We start from the raw sequence: 12,095 nt of genomic DNA on the forward strand, positions 1-12,095 counted from the left end.
ACTTTGCTTCCTTTTGAACCTGAACCCCTACTACCTGTTTGGTCAGCAGCTATTTTGCTAAATCTCTGCCCTTTCCAGGCCCAAAACGCAGAGCTCACTGAAATATATAGAGCTGCCTTAAATCCTTTCTGGAACAAAGTGGGTATAAATAAATAGTCCATCATAGAAGACCTGGAAATAATAGGCAAGCATTTCATTGGTAGGTCAGATGACTTTCTGGCAAACCTTAGTAACCTGTAGTTCCATGAACAGGGTTTCAGACACTATGCCTGCATTTATCTTTTTAACTTTTTCAGTTGGGCAAGATATCTCATTGGGTAAATGCACACATTGGAAATTTTTTCTTCTTGGGTTTCACACAGGAAATAGTTTAATTTGTTAAAAATAAAAATGTATTTCAGAGATGTTATAAACTAAAAGATACTGTTATGATTAGAAATGAGATATGACTATAACTCAAACCTTGTTGCAGACAAACATAATAGTTTAAGAATTATACAAGAAAACAAATCTTATTTATGTTTGCCTCATTTGGGACCACCAGAATTGATTCCAGATTACTTTTGTCTAACTGCAAAAATTAGATCAGTCATCCACATTTTGAAGATTTGTCACCTGTGGAGGTGTTTTTGTTTTGTTTTATAAGGAGAGGTTCTGGGGCAGCTTTGAGCTTCACTGAAATTGATGTAGCTTCCCAGGAAATCAAATGATGGGGATACTGCTCATGCCTAATATGTTGTAACTATGGAAAAGAACTGATGCCATGAGAATAGAGACAATAGTACTTAGAAAAGGTATTTTCCTTTGTAAAAAAGAGTAGTTTCCTTTATAAAATTGGTGGTCTGATATAACTGCATTTTTCTTTTAGTTGTCCAATTTGGAGATCCCACATCAAGGAGTGCAAATGGAAGGCGATGGCTTCAGTCATGCAATCCGCTTATTAAAGTAAGCCTCTGTCACGTGTCTTGTTTGGTGCCACACATTGCCAGAGAGCTGCTCCTCTCCTTCCGTGAGACGGCATAAAGCAGAATTCAGAACTTGTGGGTCCTGGACTTCTGCATAGAAGTATTAAGGTCTGGAGAGGATTCTCTCTAACCTGTAGAGTAGAGATCCAGCACCACTTGGTATTTTAGGCTGTCTTTTCTCTGAACTTCCTTCATTCATCCCACAGATATTTATGGAGTGTCTCTATGTGTCAGGCTTGAGTTCTGTTAGGGCTTGTTCACATGCTGTGGGTTCATATAGCAGGGGGATATGCTCTTTCAGAAGTCAGTGAGGGTATCCCTGAGGAAGTACTAGTTGTACTCAGACTGAAGGAGGGGTCAGAGTTAGCCAGAGGAAAGGGAGGTAGAGGGAATGGGAGGTCCTAGCCAGAAGGGGTAACTGCTAATGTGAAGGCTTGGAGGCAAGAGTGAGCTGGCATCCTGGAACTAAAAGAAGTTTAACATGGCAGGAGGTAGGAGAGATGAGACTGGAGATGTAATCAGGAAAGGATCAAATCTTCTTGGGCTTTGTAAGTGTCCTTAAGGAATTTAGAATTTATGTTAAGAGCATTAAGAAGCCATCAGATGAATTTAAGCAGAAACTTGACATTAGATTGGTGTTTTTGAAAGCCCACCCTGATGGCAATATGGAGAATAAATTGGAGGGGAACAAGACTTGAAGTAGCAAAACTATTTGCTGAAATGGTTCACACCAGTGTTGTTGGTAGCTTGGATTAGGATGGTGGAAAGAAGTAGACAGGTTCCACAAGAACTTATGTGATAAAACATTCAAGAGTTGGTGATTGAATTGATGTTGGAGGTGAGCAAGAGGGGAAGGTGGCAAAGATGACTCTTAGTTTTATTTTGGGCAAATGATTAGATGGTGGTAGTGCTTTCTGAGATAAGGGACACAGAAGGACATGTGAGTTTGAGGTGCTTTGCTAATTTTGAGGTGCCTAAATATCCCTTTGGGCAGGCAGGGATGTGTTTCAAGCTCAGATAACAGGTCTGGGCAGGAGAAGTAGATAAAAGTCATCACCATGGTGATGATAATTGAGCTGGGGTAGTAGATTAGATCTGGGGAGAAGAGTATACAAAGGCAGATGGGCAGAGGGCTTGGTTCTAAATGGTTAGAGGACAAGCAACCAAAGAATGCTTAGAAGTGAAGCTAATGCAGCACATGTGCTTTATAAAGTGATCCAGTGTAAACCATTGCAAAGCTAGAGTACCATTAAAAAGGTCAACCTTTTTGGTCCAGAAAACAGTATTCTCTTTTTTTTGGCATTTTATTGTTTCTTAGATGTTGCTTAATAATATGTTATGTAAGCAATTTTTATTTATCAAATTCCTCTGTCTACTGAGAAATGGCACCTCTGCAATTTGAGCAGCGGGGCTTTAACTTGTGATGTTTGGGAATCTGTTTTTGTGGAAGATGGAAAGGGCAGGCAAATTCAAGTTCTGGCTCCCTGCTTCCAGAGTTGAGGGGTAGGAGTGTGTGTGCGCGTGTATACTTGCACCTATGTGTCCTTGTGCTTGCTTTAGGTAAGAAATTAGTACTAGAATAGCTCCCCTTCCTGGCTGACTAACCTTAACACCATCTCTGCAAAGAGTTTTCAGGAGAAGGAGAGCTAGTCTTATAATGGAAATCAATAAGAAAAATGTAATACTTTTAATTGCCTTTGGTTTTGAATTACTTCTGCCTAAATTTTTTTTCTTTTTACTCTTCTTGGCAACTGCAGAAAAACAGATAATGTAAACGTTTGTGTTCTGTTCTCATAGTTATATTTTTCGTGTTTTGCAAGATTTTAAAAATACCTTGCTCAGCGTTTCTACAAAATGGAGTCACATTTCTTCTTGAACTCAAGAGAACTCATAAACAGGACTACATAGGAAGGAAGCATTTCATATTTCTTAGCATCAATATACAGCAGTTTTCAAAGAAAGTCTTCACTATACTCCTGGCTTTTCTTTTGTTTATTTAAAACTTAAAGGAAAATATATAGAAATGAACAAATTAGAGATATGTGTTTACCTATGTGTCCAATATTGGAGTAGGGTATAGAAGTGAGGAAGAAAAAAGTACATAATTAATGTCTAAACATGATTTTTTTTTTAAATTAAAATCCTGCACAGATCTAATACGTAGTTATTCTAACACATTTAATGTCCAGAAACTCTTTTAAGCTTTTAGTCCTAGATGTGTTAATATTAAATAGGAATATGAATTGATACGTCAAAGCTTTAAAATTGAGCACGTTTTTCTCCTATGCTTAAAATACGTTCTGTTCTTATTCAGCTTTATCTCCTTGAAAATCTGTTGAGCAGGCCTCCTTGATGTATCTCTGAAAGTGTCATAGTGAGCTCAACTCCTTAGATTGCTGTGGTTTGTGGACCTGTTGCCTTGTGCAGATTCAAAAGAGCCTTGACCACAAAGGAGGCTTGGCTCACACCTTTCAAGAGCAACATGCTCACAGTGCCTAGTTTTGAGCTCTTGAGCAAACTTCCTACCTTCTCCTGAATTAACATTACGGTAACAGGCTAGTGGTACTGTAATCCTCTAGCCACACTGACAAGTTTTTTCATCTCATCCATTGAGGGTTTTTTGCCCCTTGTAGCTTGTTGTTTGCATAGGCACAGCTCTTTTTTGCAAGTTGTGTGATTCAGCTTGTCCTTCTTCATACACATGTGCAACCTTTTTAAAATTATCTTCACTTTCCTTTTAGGCCCAGTTGCACTCTTTTCACGAGCACTTTCACTGATCTCACTGCTTTCGCACTACGGGGAGATACTGTGGTTAGTGATGTTTGTAAAACCGCTCAGAACGAAACTGATGCACAGCACAGAACTCTGTAGGCTGAAAGCATCGTGTGCCCTGCTGGCACTAGAGCACCTGCCCTGGAGGACCGCAGCTTAGTTCCTCAGTCTCTTCAGTTCTCAAAATTGCGGGATCAAAGCCAGTCAGGAGTAGCTGAATAGATCCAAGGACTTTTTTGAATTGGTAGAGGTTTTCAGATAAAGTTAATCCATTGTTCAGGAAACCTCTTCCTCCGGTCTTAATTTTCATCAAATAACAGAAATCACTTCAATATTTTGTAGTATTTTGAGTTTGCAACAATTGTGTTAGGTTTCCTTTTGGAGAACCTATTTTTTTTCTTATATGATCATGCTAGGAGGATTAAAAATAAAAAAGAAATTGTAGTTTATTTTTATTCTTGCTGTTCCATTTATAACTTTAAAAGCAGGTAAATATTTTACAGGTTCCTTGAAGTAGAGCCAGTTATATCTGTATCACAGATTAAGAAAGTGGCATAGAATGCGTTTTCAGGATCACATTGTCCCTGAGAGCATGAATTAAAAGGAGTCTTACTCTTACCTTAGTTCTTACTTGCAACCATGCTGGCTTCTGTGTTTTCATTTTCTAAGCAGATAGATTTCATGAAAAAACCTATTTTATGTGAAAGGAAGAGAATGTACTACATTTATATTTTCAAAACGGAGATAAAAGAATCTGTCTTAATTGGCTGCTTTATAAATCTTATGGGTTAGGATTAAGTTTTGAGAGTAAGGGCAGGCAAGTCCCCAGTATACATATAAAGTTGAAAAACATTTCTACACTGTATATTATTTCTGTAATAACTACACAAAATAAAATTGTACAAAATCTTGCTGGATTAAAAAGTATGTAGTATGAAAGATTAACTTTTGAAAAACTTTAAAACCTGCGTATTTAAGAGAAGCCGTAATGGAAGTTTTAATATTTGGGGTTGATTGAAAAAATTTCAGTACTATGTTAATTCTATTTTTATGCAACCTGTATAGCTTTCTTCCCCCAAATTTTATTTTTTACCATAGCCAGTCTCTGTCTCTGCTGTTCCCTTAAATTGTTCACTGGTTCTCAGCCAGGGGTGATTTTGCCCCCAAGGGGACATTTGATGAAATAGTTAAGAGCTTGGCTGCTAACCAAAAGGTTGGCAGTTGGAATCCACCAGCCACTCCTTGGAAGCCCTATGGGGCAGTTCTACTCTGTCCTATAGGGTCGCTATGAGTCGGAATCGACTCGCCGTCAACGGGTTTGGTTAGAGATATTTTGGGTTATCATTAACTGAGAGAAGGGAATGGGAGGGTGCTACTGGCATCTAGTGGGTAGAGGCCAGGGATGCTGTTAAATTTCCTACAGTGCACAGGACAGCCCCACACAACAAAGAATTATCTGGCCCAAAATGTCAGTAGTGCCAAGATTGATAAACCCTGTTGTAGGTGTTATGTTCTCAATAAGTGGACTGAACCAAGATTCCATACTTCCAATTATAGTTATTGTTTTTTACCTTAGATATAGGTAATCATTATACCAAATCTGAGGATTAATCCACCTTCCCTGTGAGTTAAAGGATAATGTATAATTAAATAATATATTATCTCATTATGTCATCTACTAGTGAAGTAACTCATTAACAGCTAACGTATATTACCTCATAATGATTTATGATAGATAAGATAATCTATAAAGCTGCAAGAGGAAAATAGATAGGTATTTTTAAGACACCAAAGCTAATGCATTCCTCTGGTGTATGTGATAATATGTATGTTAAATGAATTAATACATGTAAAGCTCTTAGAACATCTATCACAATAAATGTCACTTTCACAGAGGAGGACTGGGGGGGAGGGGAAATAATGAGCCCAGACTTTCATCATGGCAGTTAGTGATCAATATTTGGTTTTACTGTAGGGGGGAATTGACATATGAATGCCTTCTGTATCAACCACTTGCTAAGCACATTAAACATGTTTTGACGTTATTTTTTTTATCATCAATGACCTGTAAGGTGATTATTTATCTCTCTTTTATAGTCGGGAAACTGAAATTCAGAGCGATTAAATGTGGCAGAGTCAGAATTAAAACACAGATCCCTGACTCCAAACCCTGTTTTTTTCCACTGTATTATCCTGCCTTCAAAGAATGGTTTTACAAGTATTTTGTTCTTCTTAACTTTTCCTTGAAGATGTTCTAGGTAGATTTCATAGAAAACTGATCCTTAATTTTCATTCTGAAGAATTATGGTGTTTTCTAATGGCAAGATTAAAGATGAAGACAGATGTCACTTTGTTAAAATGAGAGTCCTAATCCATGGTAATGTGAATGGTTTAAATGCTATGAATTGCTTCCTTCCTTTGCAGAAGGTACTTAGTAGTGGGGTTTGAACTGAAGCTCTGATTTCACCCTGTCACGGAGCCCTGGTGGTGCAGTGGTTAAGAGCTATGGTTGCTAACCAATAGGTTGGCAGTTTGAATCTACCAGCTGCTCGTTGGAAACCCTGTGGGGCAGCTCTGCTGTGTCCTGTAGGGTTGCTGTGAGTTGGAATTGACTCAATGGCAATGGATTTGGTTTGGTTTTTATCATTGTGTATGTTGTGCTTTTGCCTTTTTATGATGTAAAGATATGCTATCTTTCATCACCAGAATTCCTCCATGTAAGGGTGTAAATGAGGAAACCCAAAAGGCTCTGGACCGCTCTCTTCTTGATTGCACTTTCCGATTACAAGGTAGAAATAACCGCACGTGGGTGGCAGAGTTAGTGTTTGCAAATTGTCCACTTAATGGCACTTCTACCAGGGAGCAAGGTGAGATATTTCACACACTTTGTCTTTAGATATTTCTGGATTTTTTAATATTGATTATTATTAATCTTCTCTTTCAATCCTGTAGGGCCATCCAGGCATGTTTATCTGACATATGAAAACCTGTTGTCTGAACCCGTTGGTGGTCGAAAAGTGGTTGAAATGTTCCTTAATGACTGGAATAGCATTGCACGATTATATGAGTGTGTATTGGAATTTGCACGTTCTCTACCAGGTACATGTGATAATCTTCCTTTTAAATTAAAATTAATAAAGGTAAAACATGAACATTGTTAAAAAAAAATTTTTTTTCAAAAGTATATCTAGTGAAAAGTAAAGCTGTCTTTCACCTCAGACTCCAGTTTCCAACCCTGGAGACAACCACCATTAAGTTCCTTATGTATCCAGAAATTTTTATGTACACATCAGTATACCATGTTACAATAGTAAACCTGACCAGTTGACGTTGAGTCGATTCCGACTTACAGCGACCCTATAGGACAGAGTAGAACTGCCCCATAGGGTTTCCAAGGAGCGGCTGGTGGATTCGAACTGCTGACCTTTTGGTTAGCAGCTGAACTCTTAACCTGCTTATTGAGAGTTTACTGTGTGCCACACGATATAATAAACAGTTTGCTTGTGTTAACTCATTAATCCTCACAATCACCCTATAAGGTAGGTATTATTTCTCATTTTACAAATGAGACTAAGAAACTTGCAGAAATTCACATAGCTGGTAAGTGACAGACCTGGAATTGGAACCCCTTAACCACTATGCTGTATTGCTTCAGCATATGTCACCTTCTCCCTGGCCCCGTTTTGTAGAAATGAAAACATATACTATTTATGCTTTTTTTTTTTTTTTAACTAAATTATATATTTAGAGACCTATCTATCTAGGCATGTAATAGTGACCAAATACCCTATTTTTCAAATATATATTTTAAAATTTTGCATGTATAATCTTAATCTCCTTTTTGTTTCCCTTTCTGTGCAGACATACCTGCTCATCTAAATATTTTCTCAGAAGTTCGTGTTTATAATTACCGAAAACTTATCTTGTGTTATGGAACCACCAAGGGAAGCTCAGTGAGTAACTAACCTTGTACAGCATAAAACTGTCTATGAATTAAAATCCTGAAGTTCCTCTCTTTGATATATTTTTTAAAAATCAATTAAAAAAATATGAAAACTGCCTTAAAATGATTAAGAATTCAAGTAAAAATATGGACAAAACAGTAAACTTTAAATACTTTATTGACCTAAATATGCTATAACATACTATAATGTTTTCCCTTAACCTTTTAAAATTGAAAACAAAAACAGTACCCTCAATGATGGGGTGTATGAACTTGGAGTTTTAGACAAGGTAATGTATTTTTGGCGTTTGTACTTTTTTCTTCACTAATTTTAACTCTGCCTGGCAACATGATTGTTGTAAGGAAGATTAGGTATGGTTATGAACAATATGGTATATTTTCGCTTTTGGTTGCGTAATTGTTAACATTGTTTAATCCTATCTTAATAAGAAGGTATTCCCCGTAATCTGTAGCTTATTTTTTTCCCACCTCATATGTAAAGTGCTAGAGAGTTAGTATAAAAATTCAGCCAGCTGGCTTCTCTCTGGACTCTGCCAGATCAAGTAATATCAGAAATTACTTCAGTGTTTTAAAATTGATTAACCAAAGGTGCCTGTATTTAGGGTGGCGTCCTTCCCCTTCTCCTTAATAGAGATGGTACTGAGAGGGTGACGTGTCTTCAGTTCAAGAGAAGAATGAAAAATGGAAACACCAATGATAATTTTTAAATAAAATTTAATTAAAACTTGTTCTTTGGTGCTGTCTCTTTCTGTTTTATTTAGTAGAAGTGGGCTATCTAGTACATACACGCTCAAGTAATGTACTGATCCATACTAACAGCACATATGGAGATTATAGAGTCCAGCTTATTACTTGTCTTCAAAAAAGATCTCGTTTAGTTCTTTGGCATTTTGCCTTACTGTTTAAACATTATTTTTTTCCTCTACTTGACTCTGTTAACTTTCTCAGTTTCTGAAACATGCATTCTCTTTTATTTAGATTAGTATCCAGTGGAATTCCATACATCAAAAGTTTCACATTTCTTTGGGAACTGTTGGTCCAAACTCAGGTTGCAGTAACTGTCACAATACCATCCTCCATCAGCTTCAAGAAATGTTCAACAAAACACCAAATGTGGTTCAATTATTACAGGTAATTAAGTTTATTTTCTGTTTTAAAAATAAAACTCAGCCAGTGTCAGTGTCTCATACAGAACTCCTCAAAAATCATTTGGCTTTACTTGTGTTTAATGACTACGATGAGTGCCTTTGCTTTTATATCTTGAATTTTTCTTCAAGAATTTTCTTTGATTCAAAGTGGACACAGTGATCGAATTTGCATTTTTTTCAAGGAGAAGTTTTATGGAATATGCCAGAAGGACATTGCCTCATTTGTGACAGTTTTGCATTGAAACTTCTGAGGTTTTAGAGTTTGTGGAAACCAGCTACTCTCACTGTTTGTTCCTTATAGGTACTGTTTGATACTCAGGCTCCATTAAATGCCATCAACAAGCTTCCCACTGTGCCGATGTTGGGCTTGACCCAGAGAACCAACACTGCCTATCAGTGCTTCTCCATCCTGCCACAGTCATCCACCCACATCAGACTGGCCTTCAGGAACATGTATTGCATCGATATATACTGCCGGAGTCGAGGCGTTGTGGCAATACGGGATGGTGCCTATAGTCTTTTTGATAATAGTAAATTAGTTGAAGGTTTTTATCCTGCACCGGGACTAAAGGTAACAGACTTTAGTGTTATGGCATATTTAGCATGAATAAACATAAAAATGATCTCTAAAACAATTCCTCTGAGGGGAAAATAATGGGGAAAAGCAACAAATTCCTGTTTAAACTTAACAAGTTTAATGTTATTAATTTACCATCTCTGCAACTTCATTCTGAAGCTCTGAGCTAGAACTTCAAGAGCTACAAGTTCTGATAAAGTAGCATGTGACTATGTGTATGAGATGGTAAAAAGTCCTTTCCCTTATTTCCTGTGATGAGTAAGGTGGAAGATATTGAAGAGAGTTGCATTTGCTGGTGGGGACACCCCAACAAGCTGTTAGGAACTTGTAAGAAACTTTTAGTTTTTATTATTGATTTTCAAAAACGTGGTCATCAGTTTAACTATGATGCTTATTTAAAATGTGGGATCCTGAACCACAATCTCTGAAGATTCTGGTATAATAGCTACTTGTATGTGCTTATAATTTAGAATCAAATAGTTCCAAAAGGCTTGTTCTGAAAAACAGCCCCCCTGTGGCACGCTCTTCCCGTTTTCCTGTTTCTCGGAGGCCCCTGTTTTCAACTCTTATAGCTGCTTCTCTCTTGGTATTTATATCCATATCTGGAAATAGCATGCTTACATTGCTTAATTTTTTACTTTTTAGTTGAGTGCATTATCTGATTCTCACAATGGAAAATTAGGATTTAATTCTTTTTTTTACATACTCCTTTCCCCCTTCCAGGCTATTACCCAGTACATAAACACATTTGTCTTTTCCTCCTATCCTTGCAATATTGTTAGGTAGTGTCTTAGTTATCTGGTGCTGCTATAACAGAAATACTGCAAGTGGATGGCTTTGACAAACAAAAATTTATTCTCTCACAGTTTAGGAGGCTGGTAGTCCTAATTCAGAGCTCCGACTCTAGGAGAAGGATCTGTTAGCTCTGGAGGAAGGTCCTTGTCTCTTCAACTTCTGTTTCCTGGTTCCTTGAAGACCTCCATGTGGTTTGACATCTCTCTTCCCCCATCTCTGCTTTACTCGCTTGTTTAATGTCTTTCATATCTCAAAAGGGATTGACTCAAGATACATGCTATGCTAATCATACCTCATTAACATAACAAAGACAACCCATTCCCAAATGGGATTATAACCACTGGCATAGAGGTTAGGATTTACAACACATATTTTGGGGGGACATAATTCAATCCATAAAACCAAAAAACCAAACCCATCAAGTCAATTCTGACCCATAGTGACCCTATAGGACAAAGCAGAGCTGCCCCATAGGGTTTCCAAAGAGCAGCTGGTGGATTCGAACTGCTGATCTTTTGGTTAGCAGGTGATCCCTTAACCACTGCACCACCAGGGTTCCAGGTAGTAATTTTGATTAGATAATTTTTCAGTGTCTATGTTATTATGAATATGTAAACACTGTTCCCCAAGCTATCCATTACTATGATTACTTTTCCTTTCTTGCTCATCATTTTATTTTCCTGGAAACTAATACTTGACTTTTGACTTTTTTTTTTTTTGGTTAGCTTTCTCTGTCACTATCTCAACTATAAGCTCTCTCCCAGTTACATAACTCACTCCTCAATACATTTAATACTCTGTGTCTTTTTCTTGGTTTACTCCCTTGTTTTGGTGGAGTACCTTCTACCACAGCTTCTTGTGAGAGGGAGGTTCATTTGAGACCTTGGATTTCTGAAAACATCTTTAGTTTACTCTCATCTAAATGAAAGAGTGGCTAGGCATAGAATTCTAAGTTAGTGATCATTTTCTGTAAGAATTTTTAAGGTATTTGCTCCATTGTCTTCTAGCTTCCATTGTGACGTTTCAGATGTTTAATGTTGTTCCAACTCTTGCACCTTTGTTAAAAAACCTGTTGTTTGTCTAAGGAAACTTCTGTGGTCTTCCTTTTATTCCTCTTCTTCTGAAACTTCAAATGGGTACTTGTGTGATTGAGTGGGCCCTTTCTATTTGGAAACTCACATCAGTAATTCAGTTACCACTCAACCATCTGCTTTGCAGCCTCCAGAATGTATTGCTATTCTCTGCTACCATTGTTTCTGTCTTTGTGACTTACTGCTTAAAAAAAAATTTTTTTCCCTTATAGTTTTAATGGGGTATTGGGAGGGAGAAGACGAAATGTGTGTGTTATGAATCCGTCATCTTTAATTGGAAGTCAGAATGTGGACTTTAAAAAGCTTTCCAGTGATTCTGATAAGCTTATTATCTGTATTTTTGGAGGTTGGGAAGGTGGAGGGTATTAAAAGAAAGAGAATCTGTGCCTGAGACACAAACTCTGATAGCCTTGATCAGTTTTTCGATGACATCCTATAGAAAAAAGGCTGTCCTAGTCTCAGTGGTTCAAGATTAAGTTGTATAAGATAAAATTAAAAAGTTGGCATAGTCTCTTTATTCAGTTTTCCTGTTACATTTTCTAGCTTAAAAAGTAAGAGCTCTCACTAAATGGGAATTTTCCCCAAGTCTTTAAAGTTACTTATATTGCTACATACAGCTTTTCATTTTTCCCCCTATTGATGAGTCAGAAGTTAATAAGAAAAGATTTTGACCTGGTGTTGAGAGGTACTAGGATGTACTTTTTTCTTCAACTTTTTGCTTGGGCATTATTTCTTACTTGATAAGATTTTTGAGTTAGATGTTTTTGTGGTTAACTGTTTCCC

At 37.2% G+C, this 12,095-nt stretch overlaps 1 protein-coding gene across 1 annotated transcript in view; it reads left to right on the forward strand.

Moving 5' to 3' along the window:
• The window catches only part of MED14 (mediator complex subunit 14), an 83,128-nt gene that overhangs the window by 49,566 nt on the left and 21,467 nt on the right, over nt 1–12,095 (forward strand). The window contains exons 16-21 of the mRNA XM_004376929.2: nt 869–945; nt 6,444–6,604; nt 6,690–6,836; nt 7,599–7,690; nt 8,680–8,832; nt 9,151–9,420. Coding sequence (XP_004376986.1) covers nt 869–945; nt 6,444–6,604; nt 6,690–6,836; nt 7,599–7,690; nt 8,680–8,832; nt 9,151–9,420 — 900 coding nt within the window. The remainder of the gene's footprint in view (nt 1–868; nt 946–6,443; nt 6,605–6,689; nt 6,837–7,598; nt 7,691–8,679; nt 8,833–9,150; nt 9,421–12,095) is intronic.

This window comes from Trichechus manatus, unplaced genomic scaffold (assembly GCF_000243295.1).
Source record: "Trichechus manatus latirostris isolate Lorelei unplaced genomic scaffold, TriManLat1.0 scaffold00046, whole genome shotgun sequence".
NCBI lineage: Eukaryota > Metazoa > Chordata > Mammalia > Sirenia > Trichechidae > Trichechus > Trichechus manatus.